The sequence below is a fragment of the Lacerta agilis genome, chromosome 10 (assembly GCF_009819535.1).
Source record: "Lacerta agilis isolate rLacAgi1 chromosome 10, rLacAgi1.pri, whole genome shotgun sequence".
Lineage (NCBI taxonomy): Eukaryota > Metazoa > Chordata > Lepidosauria > Squamata > Lacertidae > Lacerta > Lacerta agilis.
In genome coordinates, this window is record NC_046321.1 from 198,663 (window position 1) to 224,405 (window position 25,743).

The window sequence follows — 25,743 nt, forward strand, 5'->3', positions numbered from 1 at the left end:
CGGGGGGGGGGCACCAGCAGGAAGAGAGGGAGGGTCAAGGCCTCTGGCTGCCCCTGGCAGCTTCCAGGAAGGAAGGAAGGAAGGAAGGAAGGAAGGAAGGGGGGCAACTGTCTGGCTGTGGACTAAGGCCATGCGCTGGAGGAGACAGACCTTTGAGCTGATCAGGCACGTTTCCTATTCTCCGTTCCACATGCTCATCTGTGTCCCGGACAGCTGTGCCTCACTCACCAGCAAAAGGGCTGGAAGTCTGTGAACTTGGCCCAGCCTCTCTCTTCCGGGGTCTTCATGTCTGGGGTGGCAGAGTCCCACACGCTGGATCCGACATCCATGGCCACACACGATGCCGGGGCCTTGGCGTTCACAGGCTCAAAGGCAGCCGTCCACCCAGACCCTGCAGAAATGCAATCAGTCAGCAGTTCCTCTGAGTCCAGCCTTCACCAGGTGGCTACAGGCCTGCATCGCTGCAACTGCCAGGAGGAGCCTGGCTCAGCCGCCAGAGAGGGGGGATCATAACCACGGGGGGGGGGGGGGGTCAGCCAGCTGGGACTGAGCAGCCACAGCCACGGGACAGGGGGGAAGACCAGGGCTCATATTATCCAATTTACAAGGGAAGGCTCCCGCTGAATGGCTATATGACTGTCACACATCCTACGAAGCAGACTGTCCTCAGGGTGGTCTTGGAAGCTGCAGCTTGGGTACTTGGGGGGGGGGGGCTTCTGACACTCGTAAACCCTGTGACCAAGGAAGATGCCTGATCTGCCCAGTCAAACTCAAAGCACCCCTGAACTGCCCAGGAGCAGGTTAGCCAGGGGAGCGCCCAGGTCACGGCAGGCTGGGGATGGGACCCTCTTGACTGCTAGAGAGCTCCCTCTAGTGGGGAGGATGAAAAGGGCCTTCTCTACATGGGATGCTCTCTCTGCGGAGAACAGGGGGACACCCACCGTGGGGTGCTTCTGTCTCCAACTGAAGACCAACCTGCTCAGTTGGGCGCCCCCTGACCCTTGTTTTTACTAGGCTTTAGTGAGGATTTCTGCCTTTTTATTCCTGACTGTCAAATGAATATCACTGGAAGTAATTGCTATCATTTACTACAGCGTGAGGCACTTGGCAATTCTTTTGGAAAAGGAAAAGCAGCACAGAGACCTTTCATTCATGCAAATGAGGGAAGGCCTCCTGCTCCAAGCCGCTGGTTGCAGGAGCAGCTCCTGGCCAGGCCCAGGCAGCCCCACAGCCCAGCAGAGAGTGCCACTCACGGGCAGCTGCTTTTGTCCTGCAGAGCCAGGCACTCCTGCACCCCCGCCTGGGTGACCAAGGGGGAGGGCTGCCCTGCCTCGGTCTGGAGTGATGCTCCTCCCACAGCTCCCTTCTTTTCCAGCAGGCTCTCCTGCTCACCCCCGAGCACCCTTGGGTGCTGCATTCCAAAAGGGATGGTGCTGTGGCTAGGCAGCTGGCCAGCCCCTCCAAATCCACCAGAAAGACGTGCTGTGCAGCCACCCCTCCTGCTCCTTCAGAGACCCCTTACCTTCAGGAGAGGGCTCTGCTGCCCCTCTGCCCTCCGGGAGGCTGCCATTGCCCTCGGCGTGTGCAGGAGGGGGCGGCTGTGGCACAGTGGCCCGATCGGACTCCTCCCCCCCAGAGTCTGGGCTGCCATTGTGGCCTCCGTTCTCCAGGTCACTTTTGGAGGATCCCTCCGACGTGCCAGAAATGCCAAACCTGAAGGCAGGAACAGAAGAAGGCAAGGCAGCCATGAGGCCCCTGGGAGGTAGGCCGCTGCAAGTTCTGGGATCAGCCCCCTACTCCGACACTCTCAGAACGCCTGCGTGGGCACTTCAAGGTCCTCTAAACTGACCCCCACCCAACCAGGCCAACCAGGTAAGCCATGGACTTCCTGCTTCAGAAGGAATAATCCTGTGAGCCCCTCAGTTGAAAAAGTTGACACGAATTTTAACCTGTTTTTAGCCTATTTTTAAGAAGGAATCGGGTCCATCGTGCTTCAGTCACCACAAGCAAATAGGAGGTCCCTCCATCACATATAGGGAAGGTGGTGGTAAAACCTTCACTGGAGGTTTTTAAGCAGAGGCTGGGGGGTCATCTGTCATGGGTGCTTTAGTAGTTGAGACTCCTGCATTACAGGGGGTTGGACTAGATGACCCCTGGGACCCCTTCCAACCCTACAACCCCATGATCCTCTTGCCCCTTGGACAAATCTAAGGAGAGGCGGAAAGCCCCCTTACCGCGTCCTGGACTTGACTTGGGCGGTGTAGCTTATTTCTTTCTCCTCCCAGATGTCTTCCTCTTCCTCGTTGTCATCAAACTGCTGGATTCGTTCACTGCAGCAGGCTTCAAACAGCGACGCATTGGGCTGCAGCAAAGGGGGAGACGGAGGGTCAGGATTCAGGGCGCTTCCAAAGAAGCTGCTGCCGCAGTCGCCTGCCCAGCTCTGTGCCTGCGCCTCTCACTCCAAGCGCCCAGGAAGGCGTTGAATAGAGATGGCGACCAGGGGCACCAGAGGTGGGGAAGAAATGAAGTCAGTCTCCAGTGGCTGCCCCAAGTCTCTGGTGCAGAAGCATGTGAACTGAGCAAAGGGGGGGCATCCTGGGATGCTCTGGATCCTCTCCCCGCTCTGAGCTAAGACGGCCTCCTGCCCTCACAGAGGCGGCGCCAGGGAACAGCATCCTCCCCAGGGAACATTCCCCCCTGTGCTGCACAAGCCGACTCCTCATGAGGTGGCAAGGAGAGGGAGAGCTGCATGCTGCCCGCAAGCTGGTGGCACTGCAGCCCCAACCGCCTGGCAGTGTGGCCCAGCAGCTTCACTGGAAGTGCTGAACAGCACCAGGAACAGGGCAGATCACAAGCTGGCTCCCCCAACTGACACAGACGGAGATGCCCAAACACACCGAGCCCAGCTGCTTACACTGTCATCGTCGGCATCAATGTGGAAGTTGATCTCCGCAATCCTGTCAAAAGGTGCGCTGGAAAAAAAGGGAGAAAGAAGCCCATTGGGAGGGGGCCAGAAGCAGCTCCCACCTCGGGGACCCTGAGCAAGGAAGCTGCTCTTCAGAGGGGGTGGGCTGGCCAACCGAACCAGGCTCTTGTGAGGATGGAGGGCAGAGGGAGGCCCCACAGAGCCTGTCCTGAGCTCCTTGGGGAAAAGGCCGGGCATCTAGGTCATCTTTTTATCGGCTCATATGCAATCAGCATGGATAGCTGGCCCTGGCAAACACTTGATGTTCCCTACCCCTATGGTTGTGATTTGTGGACTGCCATTTCATTTCATCCTGATTTTAATTTTAAGCTGTATTTTAATCACTTGTTTGATTGTGTTTTTAATGTATCCTATATTTGGTGTTAGCCGCCCTGAGCCCGGTCGTGGCAGGGGAGGGCGGGATATAATTATTACTACTACTACTACTACTACTATCAAGCAAACCTGCCCGTGCGCTTGCAGAGAAGGGGGGCTGCAGGGGTCTCCGTCCAAAGCTGCTCCCTTCGCCCAGGTCTTCATTCACAAAGAAGCTTCCCAAAGGGGAGGGGGCACTTCAGCCCTGACTGGTCCCTGCAGCTGCTTGCTCTTCCACTCCCCTTTCCTCTCCACACTGCACAACATCCTTTCCAAGTGGGGCTATTTGGGTGCCAAAAGGGGATCCACAAGCAGCAGAACGAATGGCTGAGTGAATGATCCAAGTGCTCCTTCACAGGGTTCCCTGTGGCCCCCAGGAGAAAACCTTGCCCTGTCCTGCCCAGCTAGAGAGGGGAGCCCCTCCCTCAGGTCCCTATGCCTCACAGCTCCATTTCCCAGAAGGGGAGACTGACCTGCTCGTGGGATGAAGACCAAGGGGGCAGAGGGGGCACTCACTTGATGTTGTCATCCTGGTCGGAAAACTCTTCATCGTTGAAGCCAAACTGATCCACAAAGTTGGCCGTCATCTGCTGGATCTGGTACTCCGAGAAGGCCTGTCATGGGAGGAGGGGGAGAGGGGAGAACAGCCATTGCACCATCTATATAGCGCTGGCGCTGAGCCCCCTGCCTGCCCCAGTCAGTGCTTGGCAGCCACTTTGTAGCCAGCGCTGGCCAGGCCTCAAGCAGGGCCGCTGAACACACAGACCACCCCTCCTGAGTGGCTTCTAACCAGGACACAGAAAGAGGAGATACACAGGAGGCCTGCCTTGCCCTCCTCCACCCAACCTTGCAAGTGACTGTTACTTCAACGGGGATTGGGGACTAGCAAGTGGCTGGTACTCTAGTACTCCTCAGAAACCTTGTCTGTGCTGCTTCTGCCTCTTTGAACAGCTGGATTTGAGCAAGTTGTGATGATTTTTATACTGTAAAGCAGAGTGGGAGCAGGGAGTGCAAGGACGGTCCCAGTACCTTTCCGAGCACAATTCAAAGTGTTGGTGCTGACCTTTAAAGCCCTAAACGGCCTCGGTCCTGTATACCTGAAGGAACGTCTCCACCCCCATCGTTCAGCCCGGACACTGAGATCCAGCGCCGAGGGCCTTCTGGTGGTTCCCTCACTGCGAGAAGCAAGGCTACAGGGAACCAGGCAGAGGGTCTTCTCAATAGTGGCGCCTGCCCTATGGAACGCCCTCCCATCTCATGTCAAAGAGATGAACAACTACCTTACATTCAGAAGACATCTGAAGGCAGCCCTGTTCAGGGAAGTTTTTAATCTGTGACATTTTAATGTATCCTAATATCTGCTGGAAGCCACCCAGAGTGGCTGGGGAAACCCAGCCAGATGGGCAGGGTACAAATAAATAAGAATAAGAATAGGAATAATTATTATTATTATCATCATCATCATCCCAGCCACCACGGCTGCTGCAGAGAAACACCTGCACTGAGGAAGACCAAGCGCTTACTTCCAGGTGAGAAAAGCCACAACTTGAGCCACAGTTTATGTAGGGCCTTCTCGGTAGTGGCACCCGCCCTGTGGAACACCCTCCTGTCAGATGTCAGAGAGAAAGAATTAGACTTCCTTCTTTCCTAGACATCTGAAGGCCCAAGCCCTGTATTGGGATGCTCTGGGTGTGTGGCATTTTGTTGCTGTTAATAATTACTTTACTGTATTATTCTTATTCAAGCTGCTCTTCAGGAAACACAGCCAAACAACCAAGATACAGTCATACCTCGGGTTACGATAGCTGCTGGTTGTGTTTTTTCATGTTACGAATGAGGCAAACAGGGAAGTGTTTACTTCCAGGTTTTGCCGCACGCACAGAAGCATTTTGCACAGTCTGTGCAGAAGCACATGCGCAGAAGCGCGATTATCGCCGCTCGGGCTGCGGACTTTTCGGGGTGCAAATGGCACCCCAGAACGGACCGTGTCCACAACCCGAGGTACCACTGTGAACTCATAATAAATCCAAATAGAGCGGAGCCATAAAATAAAATGCCAAAGAAAAATGCTAACAGCATCACATTCTGCCTACAAGGCCAGAGCCAACCACAAAAGACTTCAACCCAGCACCGAAAAGGAAACCACGATGGTGGCGCCAGGCACTCCCCATCTCAGCCTCACCCACCTCACAGGGCTGTTGTGGGGATTAAATGAGGAGACAGGGTGGGCTGGGGGCAGAGAGCCACGGACGCCACCCTGTGCTCCTTTTGGGTGCAAATGCAACAAATACAGAGCAATGAAATAAACCATTCCAGGCCCCCACCCCGGGTGCAAGCAGGGAGAGAAAATGCCCAGAGTAAGACCCCCCCTCCATTGCCTGCCTGCTGGAGGACACCTGCTTGCAATTCACCTGGGCAGCCCCCAGAGAGAGCTCTGCCCAATGGTCATAGAGGGTCTTCTAATCCACCCCCCCCTGCAATGCAGCCATCCCCTTGGCCAGGCAGCAGCAGGCTCTCCAACAGAGATCCTGGTCAGCTCTGTAACAGCAACAGCCAAAGGACGTCCTGGGAGGAGCCCTACCTGCTGGAGAGAGAGCTCGTTGGGGAAGGCTCCCTCCGCGTCCTCGTCCTCGCTGGAGGAGTGCAGGTGGTGCGTGCTCACCTGCGAAGGGGAGGACCAAGGTGAACATCTCAGCTGGCAGGGGCAGGGACACAAGCCCCATGCCCTCCCCACTCTCCCCACCCCTCCACCGGCACACTCCCCACAACCAGCTTCCTCAGCTGGCGGCTCAGTGTATCCTCAGAACCCTCCCGAAACAGATGCTCCGGAGGGAGGGGAGGGGAGGGGAGGGGAGGGGAGGGGAGGGGAGGGCAAGCAGCCCCCAGGCAATCTCACCAAGTCGACTGTATTCCTCCGGTTGGCCTCCATCAGCGTCTCCTCCACAAAGCTCTCCCACCGTCCTCTGCAATCCTCTGGCAGCCCTGCCAAGGAAAAGGAGAGGCAGGCCTGGGTTAGGGATCCTACTGTGGAGGAAACCCCTGTGCTGCTCTTTACTAGGGGTGGGGTGGGGCGTCCCTAGCCAACAAGGGGCTGGAACCTCAGCCTGGCCACTATCAGAGACCCTCCCTCATTATCTAGCCCTCCTGACGGGGCTGGGATCCCAGGACAAGACAACAGCACCGCTCAGACTCATATTAAAGACACATGGATAGTGGAGTCAGGAAGCAAATGCACGTCCCCCCCCCCCCGGAGCCAGGAGAAAGGGACCCCAAAGAGCTTCCCCATGCCCCTTCCCCCCCACTGCCCCATTGCTGCCTCTCTGCCCCCTCATTCCTGCACATGGCAAGGGCTCCTTTGCCCTCTGGGCAAAGCAGGAGCCACCGGCCTTCCTCCAAACCCCAGAGGCTGCCCTCTGCCAAGAGGGACAGACGGGGTCCCTTCTGCCTGCCACAACCAGCTCCTCAGAGAACCTGGGACCTGTTTCCACAATGACCCCCCTCCACTAAGTTCTGTCTCATTCTTCACCTCTGAAGGGTTTGCAGAGCAGCTCACAAGAAAAACCCTCCCAATCGGAGCCCCAGGTGAAGAAACGGCAGGGAAGGAAAAAGCGGGACAAAACCAAAGAGAAAAGGGGAGCCAGGCAGCCCCTGTCACAAAGAGGGTGGGCTCTCCTTCAAGGGAGGCTGTGAAGCAGAGGCTGGGGGGGGATCTGCCAGGGATCCGTGAGCTGCAGCTCCTGCATTGCAGGGGGTTGGACTAGATGACCCTTGGGACCTTTCAGGACTTGCAGCGTTGGGCAGGAGCCAACTGTCCTGATCAGGCTGGCCCTGAGCCAGAAAGGGGTTGGAAACACTACTCCAAACTGGGTGTGGGGCTGTTTAAAACCCAGCAGGACAAAGGCGTCTGTGGGTGCAGGCACAGCCCACAGCCTCAGCTGAAGTATCCAAGAGGCTTTCGAGAGGGGGGCCATGGACAAGGCCTTGCAGCCACCCAGAAGGGAGGAAGCAGCCGGGCTCCCTCTGTTCCGGAGGCGGCAGCTCTAGGGCCAGGAAGCTGCTGGGGCATCTCCAGACCCCCCCCCCAGGTGCCCTGCCTGCACCCCTGATCCTAGAGGGAGGGAGGGAGGGAGGGAGCCACCCTCTCCAGACCCCCCCCCCCCACTCAGATGAGCAGCCCGGCAGCCAGACTGCTCTGCGAAGAGAAGGGGCTCGAGACGCCAGGGGCTCCTTCTACCTCGGACAAAGTCGCTGATCTGGGTCTGGACGGGGCCCTTCTCCATATTCTGCACTACTGCGTTGGCAATCCGCGTCAGGTGGCCCATGTTGCCTCGCCTCATTCCGCCTTCTGCCCTGGAAAAATAAACCATGAGGAGTGGCTCCACATTGGGAGAGTCTCTCCTCAGCTGCTGCCTGAGCCGCTGCCTGTGGGACGGGAGGGTGGCAGCAGCTCAGGGGCAGAAAGCACCTGTCTGGAGTGCAGAACTTCCAAGGGCGTCTCCAGTCCAGGAAGGGAACATCCCCACCCAGAAACACTTCTGCACCAGGAAGAATTTTCCAAAGAGGAGAGCCTTTTGACTGTGGAATGGGCTCTTCTTCCCTGGAAGTTTTTAAGCAGAGGTTGGATGGCCCAATCAGTGAGGTTTTAGTTGAGATTATTTTACTGCTAGTACTTATCACATTTCTACACCCCTCATCATCTACTGATTTCTGTGTTGTAAAAGGCAAAGGTACAGGGAGCTGTGGGTGGTGCTGTGGTCAAAACCACTGAGCCTCTTGGGCTTGCCAATCGGAAGGTCGGCGGTTCCTGTATTGCAGGGCAGGTGGTTGGACTAGATGTCCCTTAGGGTTCCCTTCCAACTCTAAGCGCAGGCATAGGCAAACTCAGTTCTCCAGATGTTTTAGGACTACAACTCCCATCATTCCTGACCACTGGTCCTTTTAGCTAGGGATGATGGGAGCTGTAGTCCCAAAACATCTGGAGGACCAAGTTTGCCTAGGAGTGCTCTTAGGTCTACGATACCCTGGACAGCCACTCTTAAGCTAGGGCAGAATCAACACTGGCACATTAGTTAGGAACTGAGGGGTGCCAGGAAGGCCTCACTAACCTCGTAGAGGTGAGGCACCCACCCGAGGGACCCTCACCAGGTGGAGATCAGCCCGTGACCAAAGGGCGGTTGCATGTCACAGCCCCCTCCAGCCCAAGCGCCTGCGGACGGCTGGTGCAGACACTTCTGGGCCTGTCCTGCATTGCAGGGCAGCTGCCCCGCCTCCTGCCCACTGCCCTGCCAATGCCATGGGGGATGGGGCTCTTTGGATGAACATGCAGAGGCAAGACCCCAGCAGGAGGGGAAGGAGCCTTACTGCATTTTGTCGTTGGTCTCCCAGGCATCCAGTATCCTTTGGACCAGGCAGCACTTTTGGAACAGCTGGAGGAAAAAGAGGAGGGACAGGCACATCAGAGGCAGCACTAGGTCCAAACCCCAACCCTGAGCCCCATCACAGCAGCCAGGGGCTTCTCCACCCCCAAGACCCCTGAAGCTCAATTTCTCCAAGGGCTCAGCACCGCTCCCTCCCAGGGCCTCTCACCCCACTGAATCCACCCAGCAACACAGACCTCCCGCCTGGCCAGGAGCCCCCGAGAAGCAAGGGGGTGCCAGGAGCAAACCAAGAGAGGGGCCACCAACGGGCTAATCTGCTCTGGCCGCCCCCTTTGGCAAGATGGGGGTTCTGACCCAGGGCCTTGAACTGCTCCCTCTGCCCTCCCACCCTGGATGCAGGCAGACAAGCTCCGAGGGCAGCAGGCGCTGTGCGGATGGGGCTTGGGGAAGCCCATCCTGGCTGGGCTTATGAGCCTCCTTACATGGGTCACCATGATGTTCTCGGGACGGCAGCTGCTGCTGTTCTCCAGGGCTTCCGAGTTCCCCGAGGCTGCGCTCCCATCCACTCCCTCCTTCTCTTCCGCCTCGCTTGGGGCCAGTTTGCCTTCATTCACAGAATGCGCCAGGATCGCTGCGATGCACAATTCCACTTGGAAATGCAAAAAATTATTCCATGTGTACTTAAAAAACAGGTCCTGGAACAAAATCAAGGAGAGGCCAGTGAGCAAAGCTCTTCCAAGGTGGAAGGGTATTTCCTCCACCCCCACCAAGCAGCCCAGGAGGGCGAAGGAGGAGCCAGAGCTGCCCAAATGGGGAACTCCTGGCAAAGGTGAGCAGGCGGCCTGACCCAGCGCAGGCCAAGCTGAAGCCTCTGCCACCAAGTGACCTCTTCCCCACCCCCGCCAGCCAAGGCGCTCCTCACCAGCAGCAGGTCCATGGTGTTGAGCCGGCACAGCTCCTGGTTGATGCTGGGCGTGTTGGTGTGCAGAAGGGCAGCAACCAAGCGGGCAGCATGGAGGCGAGCATTGCCCAGCGGCTCTTCCAAGACTCCAATGGTCGTCAGAATGGATGCTGCCTGTTGCCAGCAGAGAGACAAAATGGGCTTCTCAGGCCAGACCAACATGATGCCCCAACAGAGCCTCAGCTCCTCCTGTCCCCTGCCCTGCACCCCACAGCAAGGGGGCTGGTGGTCAGAACAGCAGAGCACAAAGCAGCAGGAATCCTTAACAGGGTGGTTTGGATGGAGGCAGAAGCCACTCTCTCCCCTCTGGGGGGACAAAGCAGCTGCCTGCCTGCACAGAACCTGCACTCAGCCCTTCACCCAAGAAATGCATAACAGGAATGGCAGTGGTTTTTATAGGACTCATCTGAGCTGCTGCAGAAGTATGCAAGCTTTCAGGTTTCCACCTGATGAAGTCCCTTGCACCGCAAAAGATTCTGTCCTCTTCCAATCCCATAACAGAAACCATTTCGTTTTGTGTCTTTTACTCTACAGTGTCCCCTTGGTAAAACTTAAAAATACCACAAACCGAGCTCAAGTCTGAGCAAAAGGTGCCCGACCCTCCAACACTTCTTTTCCTGGATTTCCCCACTGATTACCAAAGTACTGACTGGATCTGACAGATCCCACCATCACCAATACACACCGTACTTCTATATATTTACACACACTGAAGGAGGGTTTGAGGGCCAGCCCTGAGAAGCGGGGGGGGGGGGGGGAGAGACACAGAATCTCCTTACCTTGGGCGGCTGCAGCAGCAGCTGGTGGAAGTCCTTCAGCCGCGGCTCAATGCCACCCAGGATGCTGCTATTGACAGTGCAACACCTTTCGAATCCCTGAGAGAAAGAGTCCACCAGCCCCTCCACACTGCGGGGAAAGACAGGCAAACCAGTCTCAGGACTCAGACCAAGCAAAGCCCCATGAGTTGGAGAGCTCTACACAAGCGGGCCCGCTCCTCCGGTGCCAAGGGAAGGGGACCCTCGGCTGTCAGCACGTCTCACAAGATGTAGTTGGTTGTGTTCCAGAGGGAACGCATAGGGGCAGGGTTCAGAGCTTCAGGGAATTTTGGACCCTGAAACTACTTGGGGAATAAGAGGAGCTTGCTGGATGAGGCAAAGGGCCCCATCTGGCCCAGTATCCTGTTCTCACAGTGGCCAACCAGGTGCCTCCATGGGAAGCCCAAAGATAGGATGTTAGCGTAAAAACAGCTGGCCTTCAGAGGCATTGACTGCCTCCAAAGCTGAGCACAGCTAAGATGGCTGGCAGCCGGCTGTGGAAGGAAGGTATAAAATTTACAGCTTGTAACGCACTGAGAGAGAATATTATGAAAATGATATATAGATGGTATCTGACACCAGTGAAGTTAGCTAAGATATATCATGTTACAAGTAATATCTGTTGGAAATGTAAAAATGTGGAAGGTACCTTTTATCATATGTGGTGGACATGCCCAAGGGTTAAGGCTTTCTGGGAGAAGATTTATAATGAACTTTAAAAAGTAATGAAAATTACTTTTAGTAAGAAACCAGAGGCCTTCCTTTTGAGCATGACCAATCATGAGATACCCAGTCAGGATAGAGTGTTTTTTATGTATGCCACAACAGCTGCTAGAATTCTACTCGCAAGAAACTGGAAAGGTGAAGAGCTCCCGACAGTGGAAGAATGGCAGATGAAGTTGATGGACTTTATGGAACTCGCTGAACTGACCGCGAGACTCCGAGACCAGAGGGAGGAGAAGGTGCAAGATGAATGGAAGAAATTTAAGGACTATTTAAAAAATCGTGAAAAGTTAGATATTTGAAGCAGAATCAGTTTGTTTAAGTGGCTTTAGCTAGATGATGTTAGATAAAAACAGTATATTAGAAGCAATGTTATGAATGGTTTAGAAATTTTTAAGGTTATGTTTTTTAAGTAATGAAATATATATGATTAGACAGTATTTTGAAAGTTTATTAAGAATAATAGTGAATGATAAGAAAATAGTTACAAAGTTACCAAAGTATATTAGTATTGAACGCAGTCGAGAGAACGGGGGAAGTCCCCCCAGATAAGATTTGAAATTAGAACTAAACAATTATTCATCCAGTGTTCCTGTGTAGGTATGTATAAGTTTTCTTTTGTTATTTCTTTGTTGTTTTAATGTGTTTGTTGTGCTTTTTGTTCTTTTTTGTCAATTGTTCTTTGATGTATTTTGTATTTGTTGTTTATTGTAGAAAATAAAATTAAAAAAATTAAAAAAAAGATGCCTGGCAGCCACCAATGGACTGATTCTTCATCCATCAGTCTAATTCCCTTTTAAAGCCTAAAGCCAGCATGCTTCTTGTGGGAGCCAAGTCCACAGTTAAACGATGTGCTGTGCGAAAGGCCCTTCTTTCCTCTGTCCTGAATGCTCTTCCAGGAGCTGGCTGCATTTGCCTGGCTGCTCCTGGAGTGGAGGAGGCACAAATCCTTCAGTCTAGAGGCTTTTCGCCAAGCATCTAGCTGCATCCTGTGAAAAGGATGTTTGGTATACAGAAGGCCTGCAGCTTACGAGGTGGGAGTGACATTCCAAGAGTTCATGAAATAGCTTCCTCCATCTTGCTTCCCAGGCTCTGGGCAGGTCATGTGAGATCTTGGACAGCTCCTTCCAACTATTCCCTCCCCACAAGCTCTCTGTTTATTTACTTATTTTCCTGCCATTCTTACAAAGCTGCAATCGTTTAAGTAAATCAGGCGTACGTTGGGGGGTCTCCTGTACTTCACTTAATTATTTAGAGCAAGTGTTTGTCAACCACCTGGCCAGGCGCCCAAGAGTTTAGGTTCTACCCCGAAGTCTCTGCTGCAATGCATTTGGTTGGCCCCCAAACCAGCTTACCTGGTGCGCCTTGGCTCCAGTAACGTCAACAGTGCCTGAGTCCCATTCACAAGACAGTTCTCCGTCTGCTTGCCATCAAACATGTTCTTCAGAAGCTGCTCCACACATTCCTGCCTGGAAACACAATGGACAAGTTAGAGGCTACTTTTAAGGGGGCCCCAAATTCACAAGTCAGGATGCAGCAGCATTTCCCCCAAACAAACCCCCAAAACTTGGCCCCCACCCCACCCCTGGCTTCCAACCTGGCACGTCCTGCCCAGAGAATGGGGGGGGCACTGCCTGGCTGGGCACTGCTTCCCCTCCTCTTCCCCCTCCCTGGCTGCAGCTGGGCCATCAGCCTTCTTAAGTAGTGGGCGCTGATATTCAACAACCTCCCCTGCGAGGCGAGCCAGCCTGAGAAAGAAGGACGAGCCCAAGGCTTACCCCGTGAGGCTCCTGGCTGAGTATGGGTTTGACCCTGGGCCTCCTAAGTCCAACCCTCCAGCCACAACATCATACTAACTTTGAAATCTCCAAAGGGCTGTCAAATGGAGGATGACCATCTGCCATGACTGCTTTAGCTAAGATTCCTGTATTGCAGGAGGTTGGACTGGATGGCCCTTGGAGTCCCTTCCAACTCTACAATTCTATGATTCTAACACAACATCCCCACGAGAAGGGAACCGAGCTGGGAGACCCAAATCAGGTCCAGTCCACTAGACGCTGTGCTCCTCATCAGTCTAGGAGATGCCTGCCTGCTCTGTCCAGCGGAGGAAAACCTCAACACCCTTTTAAGAACATCCACAAGAAAGCGGCCAAGAGCAGCCCCTGGTCTCCCAGCCCCCCCCCCCAGGCTTCTGCCCGCTGTACTTACGACTCCAGAGCTGCCAGGAGTGGATCAGGCTCAGCCACCTCTTGGAACTGGCTGCTCTGGTCCCTGCTGAGCCTTATGATGTCGCACAAGGTCTGGGAAGCGTTGGACTGCCTCTGCAAACAGGAGACGAGTCAGTTGTGGCAAAAGTGGTCTCCTCTCAGCCTTCAGAGAAAAGGGGGCAGGGCAGCTGACAGCAACGCAGAACCCCAAACCCCTGGAAATGGAGGGAAGTGGCCAGTGGCCCCCTCTTGACTGAGCTTCACTTCTGGGCTAAAGCTGTGAAGATGGTGCAGCACAGCAGGAAATGACTCTAAAGGTGAGGAGTTCCAGACTGAACTCCTGCTTGAAAAGAACTCCTGCCTGCTTTCTGTGCCCAGGAGTGGGTCTGCTCTAACACATAAACACACAAGCTGGCTACTCAACACTCTCCCTCAACCTCCCAGCTTAAAAGCTCCACTAAGGGAAATTTTAAATGTGTGATGTTCTATTGTGTTTTTAATATTCTGTTTTAATATTATATTTTTATTATAACGACAGGCACATGACCCCAGATTGGGCTGCCTCAAAATCAGAGGATTCCCAGAGTGGAGAGCAGGATCAGGCCCTTTCACTCGAGGATGAGGAACCTGTCCCCCCCCCCCAACTGCTCATGGATGACAAATCCCACCGTCCCTACCCATACTGCTGTCGGGAGGGCACCCTGCTCCCCATCTGTTTCTGACCCAGGGGAGTGTGGTCCCCAGACAGGACACCCCAGGCTAAAGCAACAGCAGATCCTTTACAGCAAGATGGCAGAGTCTCTCACTTGTGGGACTGAGGCAGGCAGGCCCACTCCAAGCTCTCTGAAGAGGCTGAGGCTCGACAATGTGTGGACCTGAGCTAAAGGCCACAAGAGATGATAATGGGTGTGAGAAATTTTGAAACTTGGCACCCAAAGGGGGAAGCAGACCAGACTGCACGGGGGAGGGGTGCGGGCGGCAAGCAGAGCACTGCCTGGCCCCCAGGAGGCAGCCGCTTTCTTCCTTACAGATGCGCCAGGCCCTTTTTTCCTTTCCACAATTAAGCGTTGACACCACAGCTGCCCATTCTACACTGGCACTGCCCAGAGCTTCCTGCCCAACCTCTCCCGCTGCTCAATGGCAAAATGTCTCGATAGGTTCTCCCTGCAAAACAGCTTAAGCGGACAAAGGAAAGGTTTCTGCTAAGATGCTCTCGGAGACAGAGCTGGAGAGCCCCACGGACAGAAGGCTGCACTCACATCCTCATCCTGGTCGGGACGGATCAGCTCCACGAGCCGCTGGATTATCTGTGCTTCATTCAGCCACTGCAGGCAAGGAGAGAAGAAGAAGCAGCCCTAGTGAGAAAGTTGCCCTTGCGTGGCCCACCGCCAGGCCAAGGATGCTGAGGGAGTTCCCTTCATGGCCCTGCCAGTCTGGAGCTGGCTTCTCTCTGCCCTCCAGATGAAGCTCCACTTTCCGCCACTGAAAATGCAGGTTCAGGACTCTGGTCACGTCAGTCCCTTCAGAAGCCATGGGGGGGGGGGATATTGGAATACAGCTGTACCTCAAAAGTCGAATGGGATCCATTCCGGAAGTCTGTTCGACTTCCAAAACATTTGGGAACCAGGATGCGGCTTCCAATTGGCTGCAGGAAGCTCCTGCAGCCAATCGGAAGCCATGGAAGCCACGTCAGACGTTCAGGTTCCAAAGAACGTTCACAAAGAGGAACACTCACTTCCGAGTTTGCGGCATTCGGGAGCCAAAACGTTCAACTCGCAAGGCGTTCGACTTCCGAGGTACGGCTGTACATGGCCCAAGAGGAGCCAACTGAGGTGTTTCCTCAGAGATCACGGTCTCCATTTCTTAAAGAGACAAAACCTGGAAACAGCAAGTGCAGAAGAGCCCCTCCCCAGCAGAGAGCTGGCCGGCAGCCTCACTTCACAGCCTTTTTATGAAGAGAGGCCTGGGCAACCATTTGAATTTCCTGACCAGCCCTTCACTTGACTCCTTTTGTTCTGTATTTATGGTCATTCATCATTTATTGTCTATCCTGCTGCACATTGCTAAGATGGTATGAACTGGCAGCACCTAAACACTTCCATAAATAAAGAGCGCAGGTCACACGGCAGTTCTGCTTCCAGGCCGGCCTGGCCTTGGCGGTCGGAGCCTCCAGCATCCGAAGGAGCCAGCGGAGAACAGCCTTGCGTAGCTGCTCTTCTCAGCTCCCCACGAGGTCAAGGCAAAGCCCGACAGCAGAGGAAAAGCCAAGGAGCAAGGCCAGGAATCCTGGAGCCTCAATTCCTGCGCTGCACTGGATGGCCCATGGGGGTCCCCCCCCCCACTCTACAATTCTACAACCCTCTGAGCCCAAGAGCAGCCCTCACGTTTAGTACTTCCTGCCTCAGTGGAGCTGGCTCCACGCAGCTGATGAGTCGCAAGAGGAGGTCCATCATGGCAGATGTATCAATATGCTTCAGTACCAAGTCGAGGAATTTGGCTTTCTTCCGCAAAAATGAAATCACCTAAGGAAAAAAATAGACAGATTAGAGAGCTAGCTAGAGACAGCCTTGTGAATTACCCCTCAGCTGCCACCCAAAAAACAGTCAAGACCCAAAGGAGGCAGGCTGAGCCTAAGCGGGGGGGGGGGGGGGAGAGAGAGAGAGACTTCGCCTGACCTGTTCCGTCTTCCTGGCGATGAGGTTGCCGATGGTCTTGCTGAAGAAACTGGCTAGCAAAGGGTTCAAGGGTGGCTCATGGTCCAGGAAGTCGTAGAGGATGTTCAGCAAGGCCTCGTCCCCTCCGAGCCTGTCGTTGATCTGCGGCACATCAGACGTCAGCAGTTCACAGGCTGTGTTGGGGTACCTGCAGAGACAGTGCCAAAGCCAAGAGGGGAAGCTGCTGCCGCTGGTGCCAAGAGCCCAAAGGCAGCCATGCAGAGACCCACCAGGGATGCCAGCCGGCTTCAGAAGACACCCCCCCCCTAACCACCTCTGCCCTGAAATGTGAAAGGGGACAAGACAGTCGCCTCCAACTAGGGGCAGCGGGACATGCAGCCCATATGGAGCTTCCACCAGAGCAAAAGAGCTCACAGGCAAAAGACTCTCCTTCGCCTGACGGGAGTTAATGGAGGAGGCGGTTTGTCTGCCAGCATAAATCTTGGTTCACAAAATGGAACTTGCCTCTTGGAAGTACTTGTGATGGGTGATGTGAATGGCAATTCCTCTGGGATAAGCAGGGCTATGCTTGGGGTGGCCAGACTGCCAGGGCAACATCCCTGCCTCGGATCCCTCAGAGCTCCCCTCCATCAGCCTCCATGGCTCCAAAGCCTCTGTGAACATGGCGCCTTCCAAAGAGAGCAGCTGGCGCTGGCTGGATGCATCAGGATCACAGCTTCCCTGGCAGAGCGGAGCATCCTTCTGGGCTAGGGACTCTGCTCCCTTCAGGCTGAGCCCCATTGCTGTCTGCACAGGGCCTCTTCAGAGACAGCCCCAACATCGCAGGACGCCCTCACCCTCGGATACACACACAGATGTGTCTCTTCATGTGCTGCTGGCTTGTTTTGTTGCCTCCATTATTTTTATGTTCATGTCATTTTGTGAAAACAACTGGCTTTGGGATTTTATTATTGTTTTGTTTCATTTCAAACTACCTGGGAAGGGACTACTGAAAAGTGCTCTATAAAGCTTGCATGCAAAGGAATGAAAGGCTCCCCCCGCTCTGCCACAGGGCCAGCATTTCCCCCCTCCAGAAGGCCACACACCCTCTTAGTTGCCAGCTGGCAGGATTTAGGGCCAGGTACCTACTTGAAGCGGACCTTCTCGTCCATGTCCAGTGGGGGCTCATGGGTGATGAGGCTGACCAGCTCCTCCATGCAGTGCTGCTGACACAGGAAGTCCACCAGCTTGTGGTTCTGAGCTTTGCACTCCTGGAGGATGTCATCTTCGTCCATCAGCTCAGGCAGAGTCACGTCCTCCTTGTCCAGCAGCTTGTCAACATGCGACGTGGTGTTCAGGTCAAATTTCCAGAACATGGTGAGAGTGAGCACCGACCTGCAAGGAGCCGGAGAGAGCAGCAGCGGTGCTGTCAGCATAACGCCACGCCAGAAGAGCTCCCCATGTCCCCTTTTCCCTGCAAGGCTCTGTGAACGCCTGGGTCAGGGCCTGAGAACCTCACAGATGCACTCTGGGAACAGATGCACACTGGGAAAACTGGGTAACAGACGAACCTGCCCCTTGGAGAAACTCCATCTTCTGCTAACTGGGCAGGAGCCCAGGCTATGGAGAAATGGAGGATAAACAGCCTCTTCCCTTATTGGTTTTATTTATTAAAAAATACAGTTGTTCTTTGGTTCTCAAACTTATTTTTTTAATAAAATTTTTATTTTCTACAGTAAACAACAAATACAAACAAAAAACCATAACAACAATAACAATAAACAAAAAAACACATCAAACAAATTAAAACAACAATAAAAATAATAAATGAAAAAATACATACCTAACAAAGACAGGAATACAAAATAAATCATTATTTACTACTACAGTGGTGCCCCGCTAGACGAAAATAATTCGTCCCGCGAAAATTTTCGTCTAGCGGGGTTTTCGTCTTGCGGAGCGGCAATGGGAGCCGCGCTCCGCAAAAACAGAAAAAAAAAAAGACGAAATTTTTTCGTCTTGCGAGGCAGCCCCATAGACTTTTTCGTCTAGCGGGGCAGCCTCCCGCTAGACGAATGCTTTCGTCTAGCGAGTTTTTCGTCTAGCGAAGCATTCGTCTAGCGGGGTACCACTGTACTTTCGAATCTTCTTTAGGGGGACTTCCCCCGCTCTCTCAACTGCGTTCAAAACTAATCTAAGTTGGTAACTTTGTAACTATTTTCTGAAACATTCATCATCATTCTTAATATACTATAAACATACCGGCTAACCATATGTAATTCATTTCTTAAACTACATAACCTTAAACATTACTAAACAAACCTAAGCCATTTATAACATCACTTCTTATATACTATTTTATATAACATGACCTAGCTAAAGCCATTTAAACAAACTGGTTCTGCTTCAAATATCTAATTTTTCACGGTTTATTAAATAATCCTTGAATTTCTTCCAATCTTGTTGGACTCTCTCCTCCCTCTGGTCTCGGAGTCTCGCGGTCAGTTCAGCAAGTTCCATAAAGTCCATCAACTTCATTTGCCATTCTTCTACTGTCGGAAGCTCTTCACCTTTCCATTTTCTTGCAAGTAAAATTCTAGCAGCTGTTGTGGCATACATAAAGAACACTCTATCCTGACTGGGTATCTCATGATTGGTCATGCTCAAAAGAAAGGCCTCTGGTTTCTTACTAAAAGTAATTTTCATTACTTTCTTGAGTTCATTATAAATCTTCTCCCAGAAGGCCTTAACCTTTGGACATGTCCACCACATATGATAAAAGGTACCTTCCACACTTTTACATTTCCAACAGATATTACTCGTAACATGGTTTGGTTCTCAAACTTAATCCATTCCAGAAGTCTGTTCCAAAACCAAAGCTTTCCAAAAGCAAGGTGCGCTTTCCCACAGAAAGTAACGCAAAATAGATTAATCAGTTCCAGACTCTTAAAAACAAACCCCTAAAACAGCAATTTAACATGAATTTTACTATCTACGAGACCACTGATCCAAAAAATGAAAGTAATAAACAATGTACTGCAGTAACATAAACAATCAATCAATCAGTAGCTGAACTGGGTTCCACACAGTCACAAAAACAAAAGAGCCGCAAAAACAAAAATGCAAAATAAATAGCAAAAACAGACAGACCTCAGCATACCACTCAAAACAGACGTGCGGCACTCAAATCGGAAGCATAACACTCAAAATGGAGCATGTTTGGCTTCCAGAAAAAGATCGCAAACCGGAACACTTCCTTCTGGGTTTGCCGTGTTTGGGTTCCAAGTTGGAGTTTGAGAACCAAGGTACCACTGTATTTATATGCTGCTTGTATCACAGAAATACATCACAGCAGTTTACAACAATACAGAAAAACAAAACCATATAGCAAAATCTTAACAAATTAAAAGCAAGTTAAAAACAAAAGCCTTGACCACAAACATCAGCTGAGCTCTCCTCAAGTTAGAGGTTCCTCTTTCAGTGGGCACACAGTCCTAGCAAGACCAAGTGCTTCCTCCACTGACACGCAGGTCACTGCAGCCCACCCTCTGTGTGGCAGACGGCCTTTTTCAAGGACTGTGCAAAACCCAACAGCTCCCGGAGGAGTCAGGCTGGGCTCTCCTTCCGTGCTGCAACACTGTTCAGCTGCTCTGTGGCCCCTGAGCCCTGGGAGCTGACTGGGATGCCCCTCACCCCCTCTTGCAGTCACTATTAACATGGCTGCAGGTAGATTTCCATTCCAAATTCAACAGATGCTTCAGGAAAAGGGAGCACATCCAGTCTTGTGGCAACCATCAAGAAAATGCTGGCTCCTGCAATATTTCCCAAGTGAAATGAAGCCCAAACAGTTTCCTGCCCCCTGCACCAGCACAATTCAGACAGGAAACTCCTTGGTGCAGGGCTGGCTCCCTCAGCTTAGGGTACTCTGAAAAGCACCATGTTAGTGAGGGACACAACAGAACTAGCCCCCTGCCATCTCACGGAGTGTCTGCATAAACCTTTTCCAAGGCATGTGTGGAAGGTGGCCAAGCAAGAAAGGGCTTTTCGGCAGGGATTCCTCGTCCTGAAATACTTTCCCGAGGGAGACAGGCCTGGCTCCTAGTCCAACAGCTTTTTGGCCCCCAGCTAGGACTCTTTTAGTCACCTTTCAGGCGGTGTTTGGCAGACACTCACCAGGTGGTTCTCAACTGCTTGTTGTTTAGCAGAGATAATCTTATGGCAGGAAATGTATCCTTGGGGGATCTTTAGCTGCAGTTGGCTTTTAATATTTCTTCCCTACATACTGGTAAATTACCTTGGGGCCTGCAGGTGGAAGGGGACCCATTTCTTGTTGTAAAACAATCCTAGGCAGCAGGACAGTGGTGGACATTCCAGATGCCATTCAGCTCAAGTCAAGCTGACTTGAGATCTATCACCTTTCAGCAGAAGAAAGATTCTTCAGGTTTTTCACCAGGTATTTTGTTCTCTTTGCAAACTAGGCTATGTAACCTGTACAAACATAACCAATTACTATAATTCAGGGGTTGCCAACTCCGAAGAGACTGTGATCTACTCACAGAGTTAAAAACTGGCAGTGATCTACCCCCTTTTGGGGGGTTCAGGTCAAAGTTGTTGAGATTTTTTTAGGAAGGAGGAAGGCCCATTTTTAGGCGTTCAGGTCAGAATTGTTGAGCTTTTCTGAGGTGGGAGGAAGGCCCATTTTTTAGGGGTTCAGGTCAGAGTTGTTGAGCTTTCCTGAGGTGGGGGAAAGCCCTGTTTTGGGGGGATGAAGGGCTAAAATGTTGAGCATTTTTTAGGGGAGCCAAAGTTGTTGAGCTTATTTGGGGGGAGCCAGTGATCTACCAGTGATCTACCACAGACGTGCCTGCTATAATTTAACCCCCCCCCCTTTTTTTAAAGGTGCTCCTGCAACATTGCCTATGAACTGGGAAATGGGGCCCCTGGACCTGCAGAACTTGGCTTCTGGTCCCCACCAGTCTGGTGACCCTCTTCCTGTGTTTAAAGAGGCTACAGAGTCTTTATTTTCAGTTACATTTCAGTGTATTTATTGGCTGCTTGGGGTTAACAGGAAAATGAAGAATGCATTTTAAAACCACAATACCTCAAGCAGTGTGGCAACATGAGAAGGGGCCTTTTCTGCGGTGGCTCCCCCTCTGTGGGATGTTCTTCCCAGAGAGGCTCACCTGGCACCATCCTTACGTACCTTTAGGCAACAGGCAAAAACATTCCTCTTCTCCCTAGGCTTGGACTGATTAAACAATCCATGGCCTTGGGGGGGGGGGTATTTTTTGTGTTACTATGGTATGTATTTTTGTGTTTTTATATTGGAAACTGCTGTATGATGATACTCATACGAAGGGCAGTATAGAACTTTAACTAAAAATAATAACAAAATAGCAATACATTTAAAGACCACCTAAATTAATCCAAGAACTTGTATTTTTAAAAGCATCATTCAAACTGGGATCCACATGACTCCAAGACGGAAATGGTGGGCACCTGGCATCTCTCCAAGGGCAGCCTGAGCCCACCACTTGGGAGTCCCCTGAAGGCAGCAGCCCTCGTCTTCATGAATCAAAGTCCCTTCTCCATCTCCTCTGTGGTTAAGAAAAAAGTCTTCTAGATTTGATTAAAGCAGCATGACTGGAATATAGAGATGGGATGAATTAAAGAGTGCTGCTCCCAGGCAATTCACCTATTGCAACAGTAAGATTTGATGCAAAAGTGAATAATGGAGTTTGAGAGCTGGATGATTATGGAGGAGATAATATGTTTAAGGACTACATGAGGGAAGATCGGTGTTTAACTTCTTCTGCTCAATGTCAGGAGAAAATGGGAGAGTTTAAGACACTCACTCTTTTGAATTATTTTCAAATTAGACTCTCTCTCTTTCTCTTCATGAGGAAAGCATCCACCATACCTGAAGGAGTGTCTCCACCCCCATCGTTCAGCCCGGACACTAAGACTAGGCAATGCTGGGTTTACTACATTGTGGTGTATCCCAGCCAAACATTGCAGATAGGCGATATACCATGATGTTGAAAAAAGCTGCACTGGCTTCCAGCCAGTGAGATGCCAGGAGAAACTGCTGCAGCTCTCATGGCGGAAGCTGAGGTGCTTTCACCCCAGCACCTCACAGGCTGTGGCCAATACAGCGGGCCCCAGCCGGGTGCTCAGCCGGGGGTGTGTGTGGAAAGACTCCTGCCCCCAGCGGAGCCAGCCCCGATTCCCCTTCCGCTCACGCTGGAGCAGCAAGGACCTTGGGGTGCTTGGCCAAGCGCCCTCTGCCTTCACTGGCATGGAAGGGGGAGCCCTTTAACAGAGCCCCCATCCTGCTGCTGGCTCATGCGGGTCAGGGGCTCCATAAAACTGCTTGGCTGAGGTGAGGGCAGCAGCACGCTCCTCAGCCAAGCAGTTTGAAGAAGCAGAGGAAGGAATAAGCTCTATCAGCACTTCACTGATTCAGCTTGATTCTCCCTCTGCCGAGGCAGAGTGCGATGGCGGTTTCACCAGCAGTATATTTCTCCCCTCCCCCAAGAGCTTTCTGGCCATCCTGCAGCCCTACAGCACCCACCCACACACACTGCAAAACACACAGGGACAGCAGCCTCAGCCCCACTGGCCCACCACTCTTTGCAATGGGGCTGTGAAAGAAATGTCAGCAAGCAAGCAAGGGCTGCAAAGGAGCTCTGCTTTCAACCTTCCCTTCCTCTGCTACTAGACTACAGAGCACAAGGCCCACCCTGAAATAACCTCTGGCCCCACGTGTGCGTGGCAGGAGACCCTCTGCTTTCTATGGCATAAGAAGCCCAATGGCATGCAGAATTAGGCCAGGTGAAATGAAAGGGCTTTGGCAGGATGAACCCTGCATGGGGTTGAGCTGCGAGTCTCAGCAGAATCATTGGGTCTTACCCAAGAGCAGGTCCCCCTACCCCGCAATGCTGGAAAAGGGGGGGGCAGCATCCTGCCTGCATCCCCACCCTCCCAAGTCAGACAGATGTGCCTGCCAGGTTTGGCCTGCACTTGCTCTGCCCACCCACCCCCCAAAGCTTCTAGCTCATCCTCAACTAGCTCATCCTCAACTAGCTGCCAGCAACGGCCTGGGGCTCCCTTTGAGGCTGTGCAAGGATCACATTTCCTGGGGTCGCCTGACTTTGTCCTTGTTAAGCTACATCTAACTGGAAGACAGTCTGAGTTCTCCCAGACATCTGCCTTCCCGTCCATTTGCACATGCAAAGCTGTTGGTGGCCAGGGAGACACAGGGAGTCTTTTGCTCCACCTCCTCCCACGTAACAAAAAGCCTCTTGGCGCAACACTGAGTGCTGTGCGCATCTATAGGTAAGAACCTGAGAAGAGCCCTATGGCTGGATCATGCCCAAAGAGGCCCATCTTGTGCAGCATCCTGTGCTCACCGGGTCCAAGCAGATGCCTGCATGAAACATCCCCTGACAAAAGGGGAAAAGCCGCAAGGAAGCTGCTTCGTCCCAACGATTGAGAAGCTTCTGAGTTCCCCACCAGAGACTCCAGCCAGGACCTCCAGACAACCATGAGAGATGGGCACAGGGAGGGCACCTCTGCCCAGTGTAGCCTCACAATTCCCTGCCCTGCAATGCTCTGAGGAAGCTGCCTTACATGGAGCTAGGCCACAGGGGTCCATCGCCTGCACTGACTGCCAGTGTCAGAGATGTTGCCAGGGACTGAATTTGGGTGCTGAGCCTTCTGCCAAAACACGGATGCTCCAACACTGACAGGTTTGCAACTCCACATAAAGAAAGGTAAAAGCTGTCTGGAGCTGTGGCAACTTCCTTTGAGGAACTCAGATATGAACAGACAGAAGCGAATGTGAAAGCACCAGAACGGCACTCAGGGAGACAGACAAGCCATCAAAGCAGCTTTTAACTTAGGCTCAAGACTTTAATTCTTCCCGAAAGTTACATCAAACGATCTCAATTTTCTGCAGGCAGTTTCCATCCATACCAAGCTTCCTTTCAATGCCAAGGCCACAAGTGGATGCCAACCAACATCCACTTTTTTGTGCTGAGGTCTGCCGCTTAGCTGAAGAAATAGCAGTGGTTCCACATTGTCAGGCTTCTGACCCAGTCAGAGCTTTGAGTCAGCTTTAACTTTTGTGCTGCTCAGCTCTGAGGCTGAGGAAGGCTAGTTGCTGTTTTATGGGATCTTTTATATCTGAAGAGAGCCACAACTCTTTATCTTTCAGGACAAAACAGACTGAATCACAGAATGATAAGAGTTAGAAGGACCCCAAGGGCCGTCTAGTCCAACCTCCTACAATGCAGGAATCTCAGCTAAAGCACCCATGACAGATGGCCATCCAACCTCTGCTGAAAAACCTCCAAGGAAGGAGAGTCCACCACCTTCCAAGGGAGTCCATTCCACTGCCAGATGGCTCTAACTGTCAGAAAGTTCTTCCTGATGTTTAGTTGGAATCGCCTTTCATGTAACTTGAATCCGTCAGAGCAGGAGAAAACAAGCTTGTTCCATCTTCCATGTGACAGGCCTTTAGATGTCTGAATATGGCTATCATCTTCCCTCTCAGCTTTCCAGGTTAAACATACCCAGACTGAACAGGGTTGTCTGATTCTACACAGGCACACCAATAAGATCCTATTTGGATCTGACCATTTCTTGAGCTATACTTTTCAGAAGGAAAAAGCAGCTTGCCAGCAGCCCACCAGGGTTGGCAGCATTAGGGAGTTTTGTTTCTGAGAGTGCTAGTGGCTCCAGGCAGAAGTGCAGCTCATCAGAAGATCTGACAAGGCCTTGCAACTGTGACTGTCACAGCTGCTTGCCAAAACCCCTCTCTGCAGAAAGAAGCCATGTTCAAAAGCAACCCCCCTTCCTCCTCAAGTCCTGTTTGGGAGCTTTCCTGGGGACCTCTGGCCTCATCCCAAAGGCAATTCTCATGCACCCCACACCCAGGCTCCTCCTCCACACACTTCAGAGGGTCCTTCCTCTGTACTAAATATGGACATCCCCGCCTGCTCCTTGGCAGTGCCCACAATCCAAACGATAAAGAAAAGCCAGCAACAGCTCCTACCTCTTGTGCAAACCTTGTTTCAAAAGCGAGACCTTCGCCACAGACAGAGGTACATCTGGCTTCTTGGTTCAACGGAGGATTCCACTTCGAGAACACCTTCCATGGATCTCAGTTTACCTTTAGTTGCTGTTTTTGCCTGATGAATAAAAGAAGGAAATGAAAACGTCATTAATACTGAAAAGCACTAACAAGAAACTGCACCAGATATCGAGAGGGCCCTGGGTGCCTAAATGGACACAGGTGCCGTTTCCCACATGCCCAGCCTGATCCAGCACTGTATGTGTTTACTCGGAGCCAAGTCTCAGCGAAGGATTAAGGGAGCCTTTCCTTACAGCCCCCTTCAGTTTGCAGACTCAGCTGTGAAAAGAGAAGAACACACATTTGTTTTCCTGACACCGCTCAAAAGAAAGATCTAGGTTGTCAAGGAAACCCAAAGGCCACTTCCCCTCGTTCCAAAAATCCTCACACCACCAGAATACAAGCACAGCGCATTCAGCAAGGGCCCCTGCTCTATGAAAGAGGCAAAAGGGAATCCAGGAAACGTCCCCAAAATCCCTCTTTGGGATTGCTGTGTGAGGCCAAGCCTGGCTGCAACCAAGCCCATCTC

General features: G+C 52.2%; 1 protein-coding gene across 2 annotated transcripts in view; it reads right to left on the bottom strand.

Moving 5' to 3' along the window:
• The window catches only part of PPP6R2 (protein phosphatase 6 regulatory subunit 2), a 37,101-nt gene extending 11,829 nt beyond the window's left edge, over window positions 1-25,272 (bottom strand). For both annotated transcript variants that reach the window (XM_033161463.1, XM_033161461.1), the window contains exons 1-19: window positions 25,137-25,272; window positions 17,228-17,473; window positions 16,100-16,286; window positions 15,809-15,946; window positions 14,684-14,749; window positions 13,426-13,538; window positions 12,573-12,686; window positions 10,459-10,585; window positions 9,641-9,793; window positions 9,201-9,413; window positions 8,702-8,766; window positions 7,575-7,690; window positions 6,237-6,322; window positions 5,922-6,002; window positions 3,857-3,954; window positions 2,915-2,972; window positions 2,235-2,362; window positions 1,523-1,713; window positions 229-391 (exon numbers count right to left, since the gene is read on the bottom strand). In XM_033161463.1, coding sequence (XP_033017354.1) covers window positions 229-391; window positions 1,523-1,713; window positions 2,235-2,362; window positions 2,915-2,972; window positions 3,857-3,954; window positions 5,922-6,002; window positions 6,237-6,322; window positions 7,575-7,690; window positions 8,702-8,766; window positions 9,201-9,413; window positions 9,641-9,793; window positions 10,459-10,585; window positions 12,573-12,686; window positions 13,426-13,538; window positions 14,684-14,749; window positions 15,809-15,946; window positions 16,100-16,286; window positions 17,228-17,454 — 2,324 coding nt within the window. In that variant the 5' untranslated portion in view covers window positions 17,455-17,473; window positions 25,137-25,272. The remainder of the gene's footprint in view (window positions 1-228; window positions 392-1,522; window positions 1,714-2,234; window positions 2,363-2,914; window positions 2,973-3,856; window positions 3,955-5,921; window positions 6,003-6,236; window positions 6,323-7,574; window positions 7,691-8,701; window positions 8,767-9,200; window positions 9,414-9,640; window positions 9,794-10,458; window positions 10,586-12,572; window positions 12,687-13,425; window positions 13,539-14,683; window positions 14,750-15,808; window positions 15,947-16,099; window positions 16,287-17,227; window positions 17,474-25,136) is intronic.
• Between the last annotated feature and the right edge of the window lie 471 nt (window positions 25,273-25,743).